A 22,617-nucleotide genomic window follows, 5' to 3' on the forward strand; every position below is an offset into this window, starting at 1 on the left:
GAATACCCTCGTCGCAATCGACAATGCTTGTACACTACGGACAAATGAATCTGGGTGATCTGGTATGGAATACGGATTACTCTAGAGTATCCGAAGGTAATCGGACCGCAACCACGTGTAGCAAGTGTGATGATTCACACGGCGATATTAGTGGGGCTAAAGCTACGATGGGTACCTCCTACTGTGTTCCTGCTGGGGAGCGCCCCCTCGTACTGTGTAACCGTTAGTGCTTTAAGAATACTAGGTCTGCCATTCGGATCACGTGTAGTCAATGCCTTGGAAGATGTAGTATATGCGTGTTACCAATCACTCATTACCCTTTGGTTTGATGTGCTGTCCGGAGTGAAGGTGAGTATGTGTATGTAACGGCATGGGCACGAGAGTATGACGTCATCATTAAGTTGTAAATGTGTTTCTGTGCCCAATATTAAAAACTCACTGTAGGTAGATCTGCGACCACAGTCAAACTCCAAATCACAAGTCAAGACCACCTAATTGTGCAAAAATTTTCAACCCACAATCGGCATCATAAGTCTAAGGCTCAGGCCATAGTGAAATTTTGACCAATCAAGACTCTACCTATAGTGTGTACCTACATGACACCCCCTTGTGATTGACTACCACTATAAATAAACTCTGAGCACAGCTTCATGCTGTTCACTCACAACTAGCCTTGCTCAAAACATGCACACTGGCTGCAAACAACACCTCTTACATGTATTATTTATTTTTGCACTTTTGTGCTGATTTACCAACCCTATGGCCTATACTCTGAAACTTTTCCCCATGAAACAACTAGAAGTGAACTAATTCTATGTTATTAAATAAGCCACCAATCCTTGCTATAGCAATGCTATTGCTTCTACGGTCTACCTATTATGTGGCCTGACCCTTCACTTGGTTGGAGACGGTGTTTATAGTTTTAAATCAATAAGCGGCTATATGGAAGGGATCGGACATGTGAGATTATGTATCTTCCTATCATACAACGCCAGTACTGTATGTTAGGAATTTGGGATGGGCGATACTGGTGTTTCTGCTTCAGTATATGATTATTGTCATGAGCAATTATCACGATTATTGTCCACTAAACAGTATTGGTTAGGCATTGCTAGTCTTCAGAGCGACCCTAACCCTTCCAACAAATTTCTATGATTTAAAAAAAAATCTATTTAACATGATTTTACGTTGACTAACTGATGCCTCCAGTCAAGCATACATAACTCAACAATTGATAAGGCTTCATCTTTACCACTTCATCCAGAGATGCCAGCCGCAGTACCTACAATACATGTATCGTTGCCTTCCCCTTGTGTTCCAGTTCTTTTCACTAATAACAGAAATTGTCAATTTGCAATAATCTTGTGGCTGTCACTAGCTAGCTATCGTATTATTATTTGTAGCGAATGGATTGATTGCAGAGACACTTCTCGTATGGTGGTTCTTCATTTGTAATGCTGTTCAACGGGCGAAACATAGCTGAAAGCAAAGCATAGTGGTCACTTAACTTTCCAATAGTTGATCATTGGAGTGCATGTTTAGACGCAAAATTATTTTGTGGCTTGCCTGGTACCATTCTTTCTTTTGATACAGTATATGCAGGCTCAGTAGTCATAATTATGTTATTACAAAGGTAAACAAACAAGTAGAACAAAAAAATTAGAAATTTTTAGTTGGATTAGGGAAAAAATTAATTTAAAAATGTAGTGAAACAATGGAATAGCTAAAAATTAGTGAAATGAGAGGTTGTCGCTCTATACCTGCAGATATACTGATGGATATAACTGTCTACTTTTTCCCCTAATTCAACTTATTTTTTGTTCTACTTGAAGCAAGATGTCATGGTAGCACGTGATGGCTTCCCTACACTTGTAACGTTACAGATCTTCTGTATGGTTACTCCACTTTCAATAACTGATAGTTGGGGTATGTGTTCAGGCAAAAACATCAAGTCTGGTAACATTCTTTCTTTTGATGCAGTGTGTGTGTGTGTGGGTTCACCAGTCATAATCACATACAAGTATTAGGAATTTTAAGTTCGATTAGGGATCATAGAAAAAATAGTGAGGCAATGGAGGTCTCCTACACCTACTGATATACTAGTGAACATTTAGTCATGGTATAGACTGAATTAGGGATTAAATGTTCACTAGTATATCTGTAGGTGTAGGCGACCCCCTAATTTTTTCTATGATACTTAAAATTCCTAATTTTTCCTTATACTTGTTCATTTACTTTGTTATGACTGGTGAACCTGTGCATACCGCATCAAAATAAAGAATGGTTAATGTTTTTGTCTGAACACATACCCCAGCTATCAATTACTGACTCAAAAGTGAACTGGCTATTATACTTCGCTTTTAGCCCCATTACACATTGCAGAAATGAAGAACAGTAGGAGAAGCACCTCTGCAATCAATCCAGTCATCGCGAAAAATACAAATGATTTCCGTTTACAAACATACGGAAGCCATGCATTGCACTACCGCAAATTGACACCTTGGTTTGTCAGCAAAAAGAAGTGGGACACAAAGGTAAGTCCATAATACGTGGTATAGTATGCCAAAAGGCACGTTTCAGGACGAAGCAACATCGAACCTAAAAGAGTTTAAACAGCTCTTCAATATTGTAACAATGAACTCAGCAACCATGTTGTATAATCTGTCTGCTACAGCTAGGGACAAGAAACAGAACTTCATTGAAATCACTGTTATTTTAACTACACACCCTCTATGGCTGCTTATTAACTGCTAGCACCCATTAACAAAACCAGGTACAGCCCAGGCAGCGTTTTTGAGCTCATGATATAACAAAAAAAAGGTTAGGAATCAAGTGATAAAAAGTTGAGATATGTGGATGATGGTGTTACAACATAGCTATGTGGGAAAATCCCCAGAGGCAGATCAAGTGCACTCCCTCTCTCCCTACAATGCACATCTGAGCCATTCACAATACTTGAGTACTATCATTGGTTTAATTGTGTACAAGACATGATACTCTAACAGAACAGTCAAATACCCTAATAAAACAGTCGATTACCCTAATAGAACGGTCAAATACCCTAATAGAACATTCATAAGTTAATGGTGTTTTCCATGAGTATAGTTTACAGTATGACCCTAAAGTGTTTTGCGTTGTATAGTTTACAGCAAATGCTCGATATAAATACTAACGTTTGCAGTACCATTTCGTGGGCACATTTAGCCTCCTAGACAAATGAGAAACACTGCATCCCTATACTGAACTATGTTTAATGAAGACCACTCAGAAAGCATAACTGTGATAACTTGTCAATACAGGGATTTTCTGATATGGCTATGTTTTTTAATACCATTATCATATCTTAGCCATAGCAAGGTGAAAAAGCGGTTAGACTATTATCATCTGAGTTGTGAATGAAAAGACAGGCATACTGCATGTGGCATCCTAGGAAATATTGAAATTGAATTTGGAAGCAGTTCCCAACTGAACTGCCATGTGAGTCAAAAGTAGCTGACTGCTCTATTAGAGTAATATCTTTCGCTGAAAAGTAAAACCGGAACAGCAAGACTGCTTGTTGCAGCTGTGTAATTCTTGTTACGCTACTATTTAACAATTTTTAACACAGAAGCTCATCACTTTTCCTCAGCCACAAGGTTTCACTTCCAATTTCTGTTATGTAATTTTCTCTTCCAGTCTCATCCTTGTGGTGTCCTTAAGGTTTAGCAATATGATGTTTTTGTAATGAGAAATTAATTCTCCAAATATCAACAAGGAAATGTCCAGCTCTTTATCAACTGCTATTCCATATGAGTGGTTTATGATAATAAGTAGCTGTTCACAGTACGTATACACCATAAATCTCATAGATAATAAGATACAATTGTTTTTGCTAGTGCAGCTCTAATACAGCTGTTGGTTTAAAAGTTTTTATGGAACAATAAGCTTAAAGCTTTTCAATGATAAGGTTTTATGGCATAGAGTCCAGTTAGCTTCCATATCATAGTCTAGTAAAGACCTACAACTTCACCACGAGTTCTATATGGGAGAGACTATCTAACTGCCCCTATAGCCTATACTAACACAATGTGTCAAGTTACTGGTGATAGAGAGCTATTGATAATTTTATTCTGAGAACAGACTGAGTTGTTCCATAACACAGTGTGTATGTTACACTCTCCTTCACTTGACTCCACACAGATCATCCATTATGGTGATAAGATGTTACCAGAGAATGCTATCTATCTGTCTAACCATCAGTGTACTGGTGAGGTGTAGCATTACATGATAATTATGTTGACACACCAACCGTTACGCAGCCGACTGGGCGATGGTCGAAGTGATGACAATCAGACATGATGCCTGGGGGTTTAGTAGATATGTGCTGAAGGACTCTCTCAAATTTGTTCCCTTGTATGGAATAAGTCTGTGGATGGTATGGTACATGTGATATGATCAGTGATATCATGTGATTTAACCAGCATGGCTGTATGTTTGTGAGGAGGCGTGGTCTGGGTGCAGAGAAGTTGTCAAAGTGAGTGATCATGTTATCCATGCTATATTAATGGTTGTCATAGTGACATGAAACAACTGGTAAAGGCAGGACGACCGGTATGGAGCTTTGACACTGATATAGTTTTATTATTATCATTTCAGTTGTGGCTGGTGATATTCCCTGAGGGTACAAGATACAATATTCTGAAAGAAGATGCAATAAAGAAAAGTCAGCAGTATGCTAAGGACAATGGTAAGATAGTAGAACGTTTGGCTAATGATATTGTGAGTGTGGCTCTACAGGCCTGCAACCATTAGCTCATTTATTAACTCCACGTACTTCTGGTTTTGAGGTGGGTGTGGCTGTGATGATGTGATATACTATGTAGTCACTACAGGTAGCTCTACAATCACTACGAGATCATGTGAGCTCTGTGTATGATGTCACAGTAGTATATGAAGGTCCCAAGAAGATAAACGGTCGTACTCCAGCACCGTCCATGTTTAGTGCGTAGGCCCACCCCTCTATGCATCATATGATCCATCCCCTGCAGGCTATTTTGATGGCAGGTGTACTAATGTACACTTCCATGTGAGCAGGATACCAATTGGGGATATTCCCCAGGTAAGGTCACTATGCAGTAATGTTTTGGGGAAGGGGTGTCAAAAAAATTGATAGGTTGATGCCATGTCAAGGTTCATACAGTGTCATATTTGTATGTGATAAACTGCCTTGAATTGAAGATTTACTACATATACCATTCATACTTATCACCACATGGTTTAAAAGTAAATTACAGTGTAAATCAATTGAACCAGGTGGACCAGCATGACAAAACAAGGTGGGTTGGCCCAGGCTAGGATGCAATGTGAATGCATTCTAGGCTGGTCAACTCATGTTAATAGCTTCTGTTGGCCACACAGCAAGTATTTCTACACTCCAGAGAAAATTTTTGGTGGAATTTTGGCAAATTAGAAAATATTTTACCAAAAATTTTCAGCCGAAATTTCTGATTTGCAAAATGGAAGCATATTGCACTCGATATGGTAGTTGGCATGTTGTGAAGACAGCATTATTTCAGTACTTCAAACTTTAGAAGGAAAGTCAGCACTTACCCAACTCCAATGGTCCGCTCAGTCTGAAAGTCTCATCTTCTGGAAATTCTGCAAAAGTGTGTGCCAGTAAGCCAACTACTGGATAGTAAGACCAGCTGATAGTAGTAATGAAGAGTGCAGTCTGACTGCCACCTCCATATTTACCACTTTCTGTTGACGATCAATTCAAGACTAAGCTTTATATGCTATAGCCACCATTTTTATCTAGTGGACACTGTCTTTTGCCAAGAATATCAATGCATCAGTAGATCGGCTGTCTAGCAGATCACAGCATGTCTTGTGGTACATATATACTGTACAGCTAGGGATGGGCGGTACTGCTTTTTTGAAGAACGGTACGGTATTAGGAAAATTACCTCAGTATCTTGTATATTGTACACTTTTTATAAAAACCTGGGTAAGCTATGATTTACACTTATACCCACATTGCGCTAGTAGTGAAAGTTATCTTTTAAAGGAACAAATGAAATGACAATTGTACCACAAAGTAAGGTTTGAATATTTCAAAAGGTAAATTATTGTGTTTGTCTTGTCCACAGCATAAACACATGGTTGTATGGGGCTTGACTTCATGTGTAGCCACTACTATAGTATGTTCACGTTGAGCTGAATCCTGAAAAACAGCTAAAAGTTAAAAGTGGATTTTTTCTCAACAGAGTTAACATTTCAGCTAACCAGATGATTATTGGTAACAGCAAAGGTGTCAACAACAGACACGTACGGTTTGGCTCCATTACAAGTTCGGGAAAGGGCTGTAATGGACACTGTACTTATATGGCTTCCCCATAGGAAATGTATTGTGAAAATTTTGATTGGCCGTAAATATTATGTCAAACATTTGAACAAAAAGATTTTGAAATATTTTTAGCGGATCAAGCAGTACTACAAATGAGCCAAATTTCAAGATCGTGTGTAATTGCATCCATGAGTTATTAAATGTTTTTGAGGATTCAGCTCAACGTGAACGTACTATAAACCACCAAAAATTTAATTTATACATTAAATTCGGTATTCGGTATTTTTAGAAAGCCACAACGGTATCTGAAAAATACCTTTTTAACTACTAATACCTAAATACCTCCCAACTCTATGTACAGCATAAAACTTTGGTGGGAGAATATTTTGGTGTAGTGTTATTATTATTCTGCACATGCAATCCCCAGGTTGCATAGTGTGAACAAGGGCTGAATCAAGTCCTTCACTATTTTATATTATGAGCTTGTGTGTGGTGATTACAGAGTGTAAATCATACAACTTTGATCCTCTAAATTTTATCCACAAACCTTTTGTTCCTTGAAAAAAGCCCCATTACATGTTGTAGTTCAGCTGTACTGTACAGTGTTTTTTATTGTCTACCCAAATAGGATAATGAAGGTCAACGTCAGTGGTTGTATGAACGCTACATAGAGAAGGACAAGTGAGATAATTGTATACACTAACTGATCTGATACTGGACTATATAGGATGATTGGCAAGGTGTTGCATGATGGAAGATTTGATGGTCCCCAGAACATCCCCACATATCCTGTGTTCCAATTAATGATCCCCTCTACTGTATTTGTTACCATGGCAGCAGCAGCTGGTTATAAATACCCAAGTGTAAGACTATTAATAGCCACAGTTACTGGACTATATATGATAGGTGGATTTGTATTGTTTACCACAACTACATCTTATTAATGTATTCTACAGCTTGTTCATATAGTTGACTTAAATGGTCAATGTGAGGTGTAAGGGAAGCCTTGACTTGATCACTAACACTGGTCATGGCTGATCTGGGTACTCCATCAGTAAACAACGTTGGTGTACACACACACAGTCCATTAGGAATGTCACTAATAATACCATCAGATGGTATCCCCACTGAATGGAACTCTGTATCATTACCATTTCTCCAGTCTATCATGTGTCGTAGTATACTGGCGGCCTCTGCTACACAGGGACCACCTTCCTTGTAACCTTCATTACTACTCCTGGTAGAGAACTCTTTGTGGAAGTCTTCTTCTAACCACTTGGTGTCAAACAGGCAGTTAGTCAGAGGTAGACTGAAGTGAGGTGGTCCTACGATGGCTCCTTGATATTGGCTGACCCTACACTGGCTGAGGTCCACACTGTTACCCCAAACTGCAACATTAGTGATATTAGATGGGTTGATGTGTAGTTTACCAGCTAGTATGCTCTTAGCTTGTTGTTCCGTGAAGTAGTGAGAAGAGCAGAATTGTTGATGCTGCATTGACGTGGCATAGTGGGACATTATTGTAACAGCAATGTCACTGTGTCTGCCATACACTAACACCTTAATATCACTATCTGTGTTGCACTGGTCTAATACTTGAGCATAGTGATGGTAATGTGTTGCTAGTGTTGTAATATCTGTGTCAGCTGGGAACTGGTCTAGTACAAATATAATGGCTGCTTGCTTGAAGGCCTCGTTGATGTCGAGTGTAACTGTGACTGGTCTGATGTGGTCTGAACATGTGTCCATGATCTCTATAGCAACACCTTCAACTTGTGCCCTGCTTTGTTCATTGTCCAGTAGGATTAGCTGTGTGTCATCATGACTCTCCTTATGGGAACATAACATGCTACACAAGTGATAGGCCAGTGGACTTGATGAGTTAGTGATGCAGATATTAACAGGTTTAGCAGGTTGGTTTAGTTCTTCTTCCTTCTGCACCTGTACCAAGGTGGACAGGTTTTCCTCTGCCACTTTTCCAGCCAGTTCATCGTCACACAATTCCTCACTAACTCCGTAATACTCCGCTATGTATTCGTTGAACTCTTGAGGACCACCGATCAGGAATCCACGACCTCCTCTATCAATTAACTCCCTCCAAATCAGCGGAGATCCTATAAATGCAAATTTACAGATGCTTTGAAACATTGCATTAAACGACCACACCTTTTGCCAGCGAGTACGCGAAGCCGTGTCGTTTACAAGTCTCCTCCACCCATTCGTTCCACTCACTCGGGTGTTTAACTACCTTATGCACTTGGAAGCGTGGTAGTGTAGCCACCATCGTGTCAGCTAGCGCCTCCACTTTCGCGTACAACGGACAATCAGCTTCTCCCGAGATCACTATCTTGGCCATGTTGGCAACGTTTGGTTGCTATGCAGTATAACCACCGTAATTCCTATTATAAGAAGGAAAATGTTTCGTTCCATCCACAGTTAGGATTCCATGGATCGCGAATGCTTGGAAGAAGACGGAACGATCTGCGTAGCTGATGACCTCGTATCTCTAGCTCAGCTGACGGATCGCTCAATTCTAAACTGTCTGCGTGAGAGATTTCGCGACGATCAGATATACGTAAGTGGTAATTGCGGCGAAGCGGTTAGTGGGCGGGACCAGTAGTGCTATTAATTACTCTTTTTCAACCAATCCTGATCGACATAAGCTATAACAAACTCGTTACATTATCACTGAGAGAAGGGGTTAAGGTTGTGGGTTGTTGAGGTAGCGCTTATGGCAGGTTTCTGGACCGAGTGGTGAACGGTGGTGTCAAGTTACAAGGAGCCCGTTAGGCTAGTATGATAACAATAAACAGTGCGGTTCAGCGCGTGATAAACAGCTTTGCTGTCACGTTAAAGTGTTAACGATGTTGTCCTAACTTGCTGTAATCAGTGTCATTAGCACCTGTGTGTAGAAGATCTTCCCAGCTGGTGTTTATTCTAGCATAGATAATATATACCTCCGGACACGGAGGTATATATTATCTATGATTCTAGTGGTTTAATACCTTGATGTTACAAAAATATGTACACTATCAAATTATGCTTTAAACTGTTGTTTTGATAACTAGGCTGTTTGATCCTCTTTGTTGCGTGTTGATTTTGTTAATACCATGTTGATGCCATATTAATCCCCTGGTGTTGATCCTGCTTACAAATTATAAATGACTTATCATGTATAACAGGAATTGCAACAGAAATTATTCAATGGAATAAAATGCCTTATAAGTGAGTCTAAATCCTAGCACTTGTACTTAACGTTATGCCTGGAACCTCTTTTTCAGCAAACTCTGAATTAAGGGACACAAAAGAAGATTTCTCCATAATAAGGACATGTACACATTTTTGACCAAACAAAATCTGCATTTTGACATCTGCAAGGAAAGCCTCTTTATTGCAGCTAAAAATAGACTGAGAGGTTCAATTACAATGTATGTTGTGTGCTGTGTTGATGTATTGTGACCTTGTTGCAGACTTATGCTGGTGATGTCCTGATATCAATCAACCCTCGTAAACCATTGCCACTTTACAGCAGCCGCCATGTTGTTGACTATCAGCGTACCCATGGCAACAGTGCACGGCCACACATCTATGCAGTTGCTGAATCAGCACTTACAGAACTGTTACAAAGCTGTTCCAACCAATGTTGCATTATGATGGGTATATCGGGAGCTGGCAAGACTCAGTGTAGTTATCACTTCATCCGATACTTGCTGGACTCGGCGATCATGCTACCATCTGATAAACACTTGCTTGGCAAGGTGAAACAACGAAGAGAATTGACTATACACTGTTTGTCTGTCGCTACAGCGTTTTCCCAAGCTGCTACACCCACAAATAGTAATTCAAGTCGTTGTTGTCGGTATATTGAATTGTTGTTTAATGCTACCATGGGCGAGTATGTCGGCAGTAGACTGTCAATGCCTTTGCTGGAGACTGACCGTGTTTGTAAGCTAAACAAGACAACTGGCCAATCCAATTTTAGTATATTTTATCGGATGCTTTACGGTTTACCTGAAGACATGCTCAAGCAAATATTTTTGACTGATAACCCACAAGATTATGCAATTTTATGTGGCTATGATCATAACGGTGATGAAGAAGCTATTCAGTTCCGGCGTCTTTGCATACACCTCAACAGTGTGGGGCTCAGCAGCCCCAACCACCAAACAGAACTGTTCTCGATGTTAGCAGCTATTATTCACCTGGGAGAAGTGTGTACTGGCAATGCTGCTAGTTTAAAGCATGCTGCAAAGCTGTTGGGGGTGGGGCATGAACTATTGGAGGAGTGTCTAGATCAACTGAGTGATGCCAGGACCGAGTCATGTGCAGTTATAGCTGAGCTGATCTACCACTATCTCTTCAGTTATATCTGTGAGTTTTCTATGTGTGTCTGTAAGTATTATCCAGTGTGTGTGTGTGTGTGTGTGTTTGCTGTGTGTCTGTCTGCTTTTCAGTATTGTGAGACAGTACGGCCATTTGGTAAGAACACCATAGTAATCAAAGGTTCTAGGTATATTGCCCAGTTGCTGTTGCTATTGTTTAGTCAGCAAAATAATGTCTACCCAGCTGCATAATGGGGACCTGGTGGCCTGATGTCATCTGGTGAAGTAATTAAATGCCTAACTGTTCATGCCTAGCTTATGAGTCATCGTGAAGCTTTTGGCTCCTTGGCCTCCAAACATGAGACATTCCTGCAAGTCACTAGTCCTACCCCTACAATGCTAGTTCACTAAGCTATATTTACTGTGCTCTGAACAGCCACCGAGGCTTTGTTTTGTGTCTCTTGTAATGTGTAGTATATGCACATGTGTAAATGTGTACACACATATTGTACTAGCATACAGGTGTATGGCTTGGCTTGCAGTTCTTCACTGATAAACTGTTATTGTATGTGTATGGTATATGGTGAATTCATGAGTTCATGAAAGTATTTTCCACTTCTGGTATGCAGACTATGTTATCAGCTACCACAACACTTACCTCATAATTGTTATGGTCAATGTGTGTACTGTTTAGTAGTAACAACTGATGAATATCAATAGAACACTACTTGCTATAATATAGTGATCACCATTTATGTATGAGTATGCCATTTACATGAGAACATGTAGGGTAGGTCCATAGCCTAATGTAGACTTCCTTACTGAATTACTACACTGCATCACCATATAAAAATCTCTAATAATATTGTTGTCACTGCTGTTATGTGATATTCATGCTGTGTCTGGCTTATTCACTAGCCAATGGTTAAGGGTCAGTTTATTCATTGCTCTAAATGGTGTGGATAATTAGCATCAACAAGAGGCCCCTGCCATTGTAATAGTCCCACTGGAAGCCTTCTCTCTACCTCAGTCCAAACATTGTCTCACCACTTCTGATTGAGTTTGGTTTCTCCTATTCGTTTGTAATGCCTGGATGTGATAATTATTTCCTGTGAAAAGTTTTTTCACCTGCTATATCCTGAGGAATCCTTTTGAGGAGTTGTTTTTATGTGGTTTCCATCACACCCATATGATAGCACACCACCAAGATGTCCTGTCCTCTACATACAATATCAACAGTTACAATATCAACAGTTATAATTTCCATTTAGATCAGCTCCAGTGAGTTAATAGAACATCACTAACAGATGGGTGGTCATTTAGTACAAACTAGCTGTATAGTACTCTCCCCATACCAGTTGGCAGTGACCAGTACCATTTTGAAAATATGCTTGTTAAGAAGGTGACTCCCTAAACTGTTAGTGTTTAACATGCTTGTTAACCCATGTAGGGCATGTTCCATAAGTGTTTTACATTACTTGTTTAATCAACCATGCTTGTGTGGCTGTAAATCAAACACCATACACACAGCTTGTCACCCTGTAGTGGTGTGTAGTTGGCTGAAGGGAAGGGGGGTGAGTTAAAGATGTCAGACATCATAAAGGAGATTCCTTAAAGTCCTTGTAGTAAAAGTAAAAGTGTAGTGTGGACACCATTGCACAACTCTCTAAAATGGCCACCTTATTTCTTAATTATACAGTGATCCACCTGTCCAATGCTTATTGTAAGACACTCATAATTTTGGCTGGTAGTTGACTAGTTTCAACAAGCTGTATCATCCATATTCAGTGACCCTTGACGTTAGTGTATTAACTTGGTAGACTGTCACTTGCTGCTAACATTGGTCCCACGTATGGTCATCACAGAAGGCTAAGTATCAATTTTTGAACTCTCACAGACACTAAAACTCACTCACATGCTATTTGATATCAACCCTTAATTGTCATACCTAATCAATGATGTATTATGGACACAGTAAATGTACTCCCACTAGTATGTATATCATCTATCTGTAGTATGGGCTAGAATTTTATGTTGTGAATTGAAACCTTATTCTAAATGGAAGCCCTTCTCAAATAGAAGCCACACGAGCTTCTATCAAAATTAGCAAGCACACACCACTTTGGTAAGGTGATATATTACAGTGTAACGCAAACTGTCCAACTTGTCTATATTCATTTCATTCTCTATATTCATTTCATTCTGTGTGTACCAGTCAGACAAGTTGATAGTTGGCAGAAAGTGATAATAGCATGTCATGTGGGTAGTTCAACAAGCATACATGTTTTTCTTGTATTTTAATGTTATTTGTCTTCTCTGCTATGAGGTGGGCAGGACCAAATGTATTATCTGAGAGCATTGTTACTAATTGTCACATGCTAGCATATGAGCAATCATCATTCTTGAGATTACTTAACTACTTCAGTTTCGAGGAGTAACTGTCATTGAAGTCATCTGCAGTGAGTGTTTCCCAAATCATTTGTTCCTTTTTTTAAAATAAATACTGGAAGATTAAATCAACAGGCAAAGTCTGTGTACCCTACCAGCTAGGACTGTCTATATACTTTTCTTCATCAATATCATTAACACTTGATGCTATTGTTAACTATTATGCGTAGGTTGTTAGATGACCTTCTCAAAAAGTTTTATGTCCTCTCTTCAATGCTTGACTCCTCCAACAAAGGTGATCATAATGTAAATCTTCTCCTAACACACTCACCATATCCACCTGTTTTGTGTGTAGAGGCCAGCACTGGTTGACAATACCAGCACTGGTTGTTGCTCCAATCCTGAAACAACTGTCACCTGTCACCTGTCAACTGTACTTATTACATATATACTTCACAGCTTTGTCACAAACATTTTGTCTGGTCAGCAGACCCCTTTCTGAAGGTTTTGATCCCTGCTTCATTGATACTGTGTATGGCTTATACATGATGTTGTAACATGCCATCTGCAACTATCACTACATGTTCATGACCCTTTCCTTAACTTAACCCCCACTCCCTACCTTTATACCGTAATGTTTTTGAAGTATGTTTTGCATTTTGCTTGCTAAACCTAGCTTCACTCCTATTAAAGATGGGAAAATTGCAAAAGCGTAATTCATGGAGTGCTTCCGTCACACAATTTGTGACCGTTGAACATTTTGTTTACCATTATAATATGAACATACACATACAGTCATGTACTGATTACCACATAATTGTGTTGCTGTTGTTTACAGTGTGTCGTATTAATGAGGTGCTCGCCCCAGAAGATACTAGCATGGCTTCCCTGTCAACTATTAGTGTGTTGGATCCCATTGGCTCTCAGGGGGCATGTCAGACAAGCCTACATGGTCTGCTCTCGAATTACACAGAGGAAGTTATTCAGCACCTTTATTACCACAAGATGTTTGTATGGGAGCAGGTACGGTGCAGCTAACATTCTGTTGTATGGCTATTATCCTGGTACACTCCTATAGGAGGTATATGCTTCAGAAGCTATAGAATGGAACAGGGAAGATTTTACCAACAATGATACCATATTAAGTCTTTACAATGAGGTGGGCATGGCTAATGTCACTCCAAATTAATGCACACTGTTACAGCCTGCAGGATTGTGGGCATGTCTTAATGAAAACAGTGACGATAAGGTCATCGCCATGGTGATGAACTTGTGTAAATCACATCATGATGTTTGCTACCATAATAATGAGGTGCACCATATTGTTGTATCTCCATTGTTATATCTGTTGTCCTTCAGATAGCCAATCAATTTACAATATCGCATAGTGTGGGGGAGGTGACATATCATGTGAGCCAGTGGGTGGGGCTCAACAAGAGAGGAACACCCTCTGATTCTGTCAAGAAGTTACTAACTACAAGTCACATTCCTTTAGTGTGCAATATAGCAGCTGTAAGCTCCAGCCCTGTGGCTCATCATCTGTTAAATTTTGTATTTTGTAGCAAATGGTAAACTCGTGTGATCAAGTGTGTGGTGATTATGTTAAGGGAGATACCCGGTCTGCAAGGACTCAAGTAAGTCATGCTGTTTAAGTACAAGTTGAATGCAGAGGGGTGTCCAGGACACAGGCTGTGTATCAAATCACCACCTGGTCTGGGGTTTCTCTGAAAATTGGTTGTGGTTCCCTACTATACAGGCTTTTGTCCTGCTAATGGGCTTCTGTTGGGAAAATATTTTATATACTAACTAGTTTGATTGGCACTCCATCCTTTAGTCTACGGTGGACCTTCTGAAGCAGAAGATAGTATCATCTACTCCATATTTTGTGTGCTGTATCCGACCATCTGATGATGATACCAAGGTAGGTGTGGCTGGTAGTGGTACAGAATGACCAGCCCCTCCCCTTCCTGCAGGACTTCATGGATGTACAAGTATTAGAACAACTGCAGACAATGAGTTTAGTAGACATCACCTTGTTGCAGTCACGTGGCTTCCCAGTGCATATGACTTTTGCTGAGTTCACAAAGAGGTGTGGCTATTTTTTAAGTTGCTAAGTACTAACACTATGGTTACAGGTATGCAGCCTTGCTGCTAGGCACAGAACACACAACAGAAGGCACCAATGAGGAAACTTGTTATAAGGTCATTGCTAATGCCAGATTGGAAGGGTGGTGTACCGGAAAGACTCAGGTGAGCTATATTATGTAAGTACAGTGTGGTTATTATGCTGTGTGCATACTTTATATAGTATTGTATGATAGAAATCTTGCCCATAAATATCACCCAAAAACAGCTTGGCAGTATTATTTAGGCTTAGCCAATCCCATAAATGTCCTCAGAGTGATTTCAAACCCTTTCAATAAGTATATATGAATTTTTTTTTTACTCAACCGAGTTTTCTAGTAACTGGCTAATTGACTGATGCCTTCAGCCAAGCATAACTCATCTATGGTTAATGCTACGGGCTTGATTTCTTCACTGTTTGACGTTACTTAGTCCAAGACAAGCCTTGTTGCAGCTACAATATACACATGAACTTACCTTTGTCCTCCACATTTCTTTCTCCACTACCACGTAGGTATTGATTTGTCACAACACGTCATGGCTTCAGTGCTTTTATTTTCGTAATGTGACTGGATTGTGCTTCTTCAGCTGTAATGTTGTGTAATGTGTGGGACATAGCTGAAACTGAAGTAGAATGGCCACTTCCTGCTTCAGTAATTGATAGATGAGGCACACGTTCAGTCGTAATTTCCTTAGTGGCTATATATATATATATATATATATATATATATATATATATATATATTGCAGAGGCTCTTCTTGTACTGTTCTTTACTTTTAAAGCTACAAAATGGATAGCTGAAAAAGAAGCGGAATGGTCACTTTGCATTTCAGTGATTGACAGGGCCGTGTTCAAATTAATTTTTATACTGGCTGAGTCTGGCACCATTCTTTACTTTGATGCAGTATGCGATGGTTCACCAGTAACGAATTATACAAAAAAAAAGTTCAACAACCAAGTGTAATTTTATTTGAGTTGGGATCATAGAAGCAAAAAAGGGGAGGTCATCTAGCTACACCTGCAGCTATACTAGTGGACATTTAATCCCTACATTAGTCAGCTATACCATTGCGGGCTGTATGTGACTGAAGTAGGGATTAAATGTCCACTAGTATAGCTGCAAGTGTAGCTGTACACAATTCCCTTAGTGACAGAGCTCTGTGGTGCTATATATAATTTCATCTCATTGCAAAGCAGAAATATTTATCTTAAAGACTTCTTGGGCTGATTGCAAGCTTGTGTCATGTTTGTTTGTACTTGATAATTTCCAGTAACACAAGTACTCTACACTGGAGACATTAGACCCTGTACCATCATCACACAAGGTGTAGTGTAACTTTATGGGATTAACCTTATCACTTTTTCTAGAGAAAGTAGCTTGTTTGATTTTTTTAGTGGTTGCTTCCCTTTCTATCATTGAGATGAGTGTGTTGTATCTTCTCACCAATATTTGCATGAGAGTAGCCAATCACATTTCACCCTTATAGTTGCTATTGAAACACTGGCACAAGACAGACTTAGACAGTCAATTAGACGATTACGAGAATAAAGCCTGTACAATACAAAGAGGTGTGTTTCTGATCTATTTGACTGTCACATATACATGTGCCTTACTTTTGGGTTTTCTTGTTTACAGCATTTAGGAAACACTCTACGAAGAAGAGAAGCCTTAAGAATAACAAAGACAAGGTGGGTATGTCTATGCACATTACTCGCCCTAGATAGCATTGTCTGAGGATTAAATCACTGCCTGGTCCAAATATTCTGATTCAATCTCTACTTGCCTTCTTTGACTAGTGGGGTAGTAGTTAGAACAATATACATGACTTACATGTGACAATTTTATAGGGTTCATCAGCAAGGAGCCCTACATCTACAAACCCGTCTGGTGATAAGGTGTGTCATTTACTGATGGTAACGTGATTATTGTTGTTGTTCTTGTGATGTTAGAAGGACATGCCTCCTGCTGTGCCATTAAAGAGACATCGCCCCCCTCGAAAGTCTGCCAGTGAACCAGCGTTTGGTGGGATGTCTAACAGCAATAATGGCTCAATGGATGAAGATACCTATCTGGAGATATTACCTAACTCACCAGTCAATTCTCCTGTCGTGTCCACTCCATCATCAACAACGACTAACCCCCCAGTATCCAGCCCCCTTGTTACCAGCCCCCCAGCATCCAGCCCCCTGGTCACCAGCTCTCCAGTGTCCAGCCCCCTTGTCACTACCCCTCCGGTAACCAGCCCCCGTATGACTAGTCCTTCTCTGACCAGTCCACCTGCAGCTAGCAGTCCAACTGTCAACTCTCCCAGTCCAGTAAGATATTATACTATAAGGCGTAATGATAGACATAATGACCTCTTGGTTGGTGAACTGCTGAAAATGTGATGAATAAATATTCAGTGGAATGTTATCATTGTGACTACATTGTGTGCACTTGTCATATACTAATAGTACAAAGTGACCAGTTTTGCAAAAATCCAACAAAATGGTAATTCTCTTTTTATTACATTAACTAGTAGCCAGAGGAGTGCTCTGGTGAATTTTTGCTGGCGTACATCACTACAAAGTGGTAACAACAGAAAAGTCAATTTGTGCAGCAACAATAAATCATTGTCACTTGATAAAACTTATGAAATGAAGAATGAAGTTGATACTTGTACCATTGTGTTGACAGAAAAGTTTTTCCTCTTTCACCACAAACATCACAAAATACAACGATTGGTAGATTTTTGTCATTAGAACCTCAAAAACCAGACATTTAAAGTGTTAATGGAATTTTGCATGAATTGTATTGAATGTAATGAACACTTTATAGGCTTGCATTATTACATATGTTGACAAATCTGGTCGCAGTTATCCACAAAATAGTATCACTACCAACCAAATCATGACACATTTGCAGTAGTGATCATGTGCACCAAGAGGTCAGCATATTCGAACCAAAATATGAAAAAAATTTAGGCTCGTGTACCTCCTTTGTTCCTTCACAAAACACACCTTTAGACATTGTCCAGAAATTTTATCAAGTTTTTGTTGTTTACAAGTGTTACTATGGCAACACAGATGCAGCCAATCGTAGAAGAAGATGAGGAGGAGTACTTAGCTGTGTTGAGTGATTGTGCTGATCATTGTGCAACCAGGAAGGTGTGGTGTTGTTAGAGTTGTCATGGTGTGCTGTTACTAATGTGTTACTACTAGCGTACTATGATTCTATCCCATCGTCAAGCAGCCAAGGTTGCTGCTGCCATAGAAACTATAGGGAATTCCCCTCGTCCACCAGTTCCACAACGACCACCATGGGCTGAGAATTCTGTGGTGAGTAGTATATGATTGGTTGTTACTAGTTTACCATCTGTTACTCTATAGAATGGTGTGGACAGTACAAAAGTAATCAAGCCACTGCATCATGTGATTCAGGATGAATTGGATAAGGAAGAGTAATACACATAATTTAGTGTTTATGTGGTGGTATGATTTGTGATGTCGTAAAATATAGTGCAGCATAAACTGTGTGGATCATAGTGTGGTAGTGTTATAATTTGATGGTGCAGTTTTGGTTAGTCAAACATTCAATTTTTTCTTTGAAAATTGTTTTATCTCCTGTACACAAATATCATTGCTGTAAATTGGTAGTTTTCCTATTGCAGCACATTTGTTTACTGTTTTCATAGAAACTGCAAGCAAGTTACTTGTGTGCAGTTTTCAGTTCAAACAAATGTGATTTATTGGCAAGACTATGTATAAGTATAAACTAAATTTTCCACATGCAACAAACTTTCAAGTTACAAACCTTTTGTCAAGGAGGTGTAATGCATAAACCACACATATACTCTAATAGAGCAGTCAACTACCTAGTAGCTTAAGGCTAAAGAAATAAGTTGAGAAATAAAATAGGTGACGTATTGAATCTCAACCACACCATCATGCCTGCAGTTAAAAAAATAAGTGAAAGTAAAGCCAAAGCTATTGGGGCTTCCTCACACAGATAAACGGTGTCTAGACCCAATAGTTCGGCTATAGAAACTTTTAAAGAATGGTGGTTTGTGAATGTAGCATCAGAGGTTGTAACCAAGATATAGCTACTGTGATGTTCATTATTAAAACCTTTGCTTAGCTGCCACTGGTTATTAGAGTTTGTGACTAGGCTATTTCAGTCATAACTCTGATGTTATTTTCACCATTAAATATAGCAAATTCACACAAAAGTATCAATTTAAAGTCACAATGCTTCTATTTATGCTTGTCATTGTTTGATAATCAGTTGTTTGTTACTTTGGTTCTAATGTTTACTAGCAGTTGCCATGATAAAATGTTGTTTTGTTTTACTAGTTGGTATCATGGAAGCATCAGCCGAGAGGAGGCAGAGGCACGACTAAAACAAGCTGGTGTAAATTGTTTCCTTATAAGGACAAGCAGTCAAACTGATGGATATGCTCTGTCTATGAGGTTACCATATATGGAAATGTGTTGTGTATTGATACTGTGATTGTTTCCCTCCATCTACATACTGTACAATGGAAATTTTAACAGACATATCCCTCACCTTTTTTTTTCGAAGTTTGTTTAAACAGTCTTCAAAAAAACTTACCTTTGAGTTATTCAAGATTATTCACTCCACAATTGTAACAGGGAGAGATTGTGTGTGTGGTTGTATGTGGTGGTGTGTTGCTATTTAAGGGTGTATACTATACTATACTTCAAGAGTGGTGTATACTATTTTAGGAATGATGATGTCATCAAACATTACCGTATCATTAAGAAGCCAGGCAGTGGGCGGTATGAGATATTCGGTAACTCTCGCTCATTCCCTGCTATGAAAGTGCTAGTTGATTATCACCACAAATGTGCTATTTCTGTGGATGGGGAAACATTGGCTATGCCGTGTCCAAAAGAAGTATGCTAATATGGCTCCTTTTGATTATTTAATATTGTGTTTCTTGCAGTTCAAGAGTGGAGTAATAGTGTCCCCGCCCCCTGTTCCTCCTCGCAGTCGATTGGCTAGTGAACCTCCTCCTCGTATTACAACGTCGTCCACCCGATACAAGTCAGTGTCATGGCGACGAAACATGTCTGACACCTTAAATGGAGCATCATTTTTTTCTAAAGGTAACTGTACCACTGTATATTAAGGGTTAGGTACTCTAGTGGCTAGCATCCATCTATAGAATCCACCCATGGAAAGTAGCTTAAGCAACTAAGTGGCATGCTACTGTTGACATGTAAAGCATTCTTCAGCCAGCAAAAAAAATAGTACTTTATTATTTTTTATCCCAACCTGCCAACCCTGTCAGTGTACTTAGTGAGTTTGGCCCAAAAAAAATAATTTGAATTAGCCTAATGAAAAATTAACAATTTTACAGGCTACTAGAGATCATTACGCATAGGGTGTTAAGAGTTGGGGGTGCCCAAAATTTGTGTTGGTAGTCTTATAAGTATGCAAGCATGCTAATTATAGGGGGATCTGGGGGGCATGCCCCCTTAAAAATTAGGTATCGGGAATTGGATTTTGGGACATTTTTAGTGGCTTTAGCAGTTGAATGCACATGTTGCTGTCAGACCTTCAGTGCTGGTTATAAAGTTCTAATAATAATAATAAACGCATGCTTGACTGTTGTATTAGAGTGACTGTTCTATTAGAGTATCTCAATCTTGTTTGACCAGTTTCTGGAAACCTTGTAGGAGTTCACAATACAGCTTAAAATGGTTGGGGTGTCACCTATGTTGCAATGAAAGACAAGGGAGACCATTACCTGAAGTGCAAATTTAATTCATGCTGGTTTTACACAGAGCCATCAGTATGGTAGCACTAACAGGAGTAATATTTTCTTATAATTAGAAAATAATGGCAATAATGTGGTAGTACAATGAATGATCATTAAATTAAGTCTACAATTTCAGGTGATGATAGTTTAAGTACTTTTTAACGTAATGATCCCTACTAGCTTGTAAGATTCCTTACACTTGTGTTAAAAGTATCTACAAGAGGGTGATACAGTGATAGATGGAATAAACCCCAGGACAAGAATTCTGGCTCCATATATATTTACCATTCTAAATGAACTTCTATGTTGCAGCAAAAATATGTCAATTTCTCATTCTCTGTTTAGTATTATATTAATGTTGTGTGATGCTCAAATACTATTAATAATCTTTCTTATAATTTTTGTGTCTGGAAAGATTAGTGTGGTTGTGCCTATTTTCGATTCATTTTCTAAATATAATTTTCCATCCAGAGCCATTATCACAATCTTTGGATGCTGGGATAGCAAAGAGTCCACTAGCTGCTCGTAACAAAGCTGCACTGAGTCAGTCATCCCCAGCTATTGGAAAGAAGAAGACTACAAAGAAAGATTTAACACGTGCTCACACAGGTGGGTGTAACTCTTGTGGTAGGTGGATGTGACTTATTATGGTATGTGATATCCTAGAGTTTACGGAGATGCTCAACCAGAGCTTCAGTAGCGCATCAAATGAAACTCTGCAAGAACTGGAAAAGGAGATATCAGTTGCTGAACGTATCGTTGAGGCTGCATCACGATTGGCTGATTTTCCTGCTGACAAGCAAACTAAGAGGGAGCGTAAAGAACAATTGAAAGTGTAGGTGGTGTGTGGCTGTGGTTGATAACATGTGAGCCATTTCTCTTTGCAGTGAGCTAGCAAAACTACATGCACTAAAGCAACGTCAGGAGAAGTTACGGGAACATCGACGGGTGCAGAACATGAGTGAGATTGTAGAGAAGCAAAATGTGCACAATGGTAGTTTCCATGGTAACACGTCCCTACATTCACCACAGTCAAAGTGAGCCACACCCCTAATAACATGTCCCACCCTTCATTATGCTCCCTGCAGGTCTGATGGATCACTACCCCCAGCCTGTCCCCCTCGACCACTCCATACCCTAAGTAATCAGTAATTACCATGATAACTATCACCATGACAACTCATCCCATAGAGTATAATCAGCATAATATTGTATCGTGTGACCCAGATGTACCTAGAGAGCATAATATTTATTTTCATACAATTCTCATTGCTACATTTGATCCAAATTTAATATTATATAAGTATATGTGCAATGGTCATTGTTAAGAAAATAATATACTGGCTTGCAAATATTTGTGCTAAAAACTGACATTTTTTTCCACCAAAAGTGGAAAGAAATTGATCTGTATTGGTGAAACCAAGAGTTCGTAACAATATGAACTCTTGGTGAGGCACACAGTATAATTTGTTGGATTTCAGTGCAAAACTTTAGGACATAGCTAGCTAGCTAGATTGGAGAGTTGATCATCCAAATTGTTGGAATATGTACTGAAAAGTACAAAAATTCACATACAGAACATTGTTTATTACTCTAATAGAGTGTACACTCAATACTCTAAGTATACAATCATTTTTAGCATTCAGAAAGTTAATGAGTTGTTCACAAATAAAGGAAGTAGCTATCACAATT

The 22,617-nt window shown here is 39.2% G+C and overlaps 3 protein-coding genes across 3 annotated transcripts; 2 read left to right on the top strand and 1 right to left on the bottom strand.

Annotated features, from left to right (window-relative positions):
• Positions 1–62: 62 nt before the first annotated feature.
• LOC136236995 (1-acyl-sn-glycerol-3-phosphate acyltransferase epsilon-like) lies at positions 63–7,293 on the top strand. The gene is made up of 11 exons (XM_066027236.1): positions 63–348; positions 4,180–4,246; positions 4,299–4,414; positions 4,461–4,513; positions 4,557–4,590; positions 4,636–4,726; positions 4,777–4,826; positions 4,872–4,980; positions 5,028–5,098; positions 6,954–7,006; positions 7,053–7,293. Exons 1-11 carry the CDS (start codon positions 130–132, stop codon positions 7,267–7,269), a joined length of 1,080 nt encoding a protein of 359 aa, XP_065883308.1. The 5' UTR covers positions 63–129; the 3' UTR covers positions 7,270–7,293.
• On the bottom strand, positions 7,224–8,906 carry LOC136236994 (putative malate dehydrogenase 1B). Its single transcript, XM_066027235.1, has 2 exons — positions 8,492–8,906; positions 7,224–8,439 (listed from the first exon to the last, which is right to left on the bottom strand). Exons 1-2 carry the CDS (start codon positions 8,679–8,681, stop codon positions 7,256–7,258), a joined length of 1,374 nt encoding a protein of 457 aa, XP_065883307.1. The 5' UTR covers positions 8,682–8,906; the 3' UTR covers positions 7,224–7,255.
• On the top strand, positions 8,731–22,207 carry LOC136236993 (uncharacterized). Its single transcript, XM_066027234.1, has 24 exons — positions 8,731–8,900; positions 9,796–10,696; positions 13,874–14,058; positions 14,114–14,194; positions 14,240–14,347; positions 14,395–14,547; positions 14,598–14,669; positions 14,870–14,956; positions 15,009–15,124; positions 15,171–15,285; positions 16,648–16,729; positions 16,797–16,849; positions 17,009–17,056; positions 17,111–17,476; positions 18,227–18,307; positions 18,362–18,478; positions 18,530–18,600; positions 19,493–19,609; positions 19,886–20,057; positions 20,107–20,269; positions 21,397–21,534; positions 21,592–21,760; positions 21,813–21,962; positions 22,014–22,207. The coding sequence occupies exons 1-24, from the start codon at positions 8,772–8,774 to the stop codon at positions 22,075–22,077; spliced, it is 3,738 nt and encodes a 1,245-aa protein (XP_065883306.1). The 5' UTR covers positions 8,731–8,771; the 3' UTR covers positions 22,078–22,207.
• Positions 22,208–22,617: the final 410 nt, after the last annotated feature.

The sequence above is a fragment of the Dysidea avara genome, chromosome 10 (assembly GCF_963678975.1).
Source record: "Dysidea avara chromosome 10, odDysAvar1.4, whole genome shotgun sequence".
In the NCBI taxonomy this organism is placed as follows: domain Eukaryota; kingdom Metazoa; phylum Porifera; class Demospongiae; order Dictyoceratida; family Dysideidae; genus Dysidea; species Dysidea avara.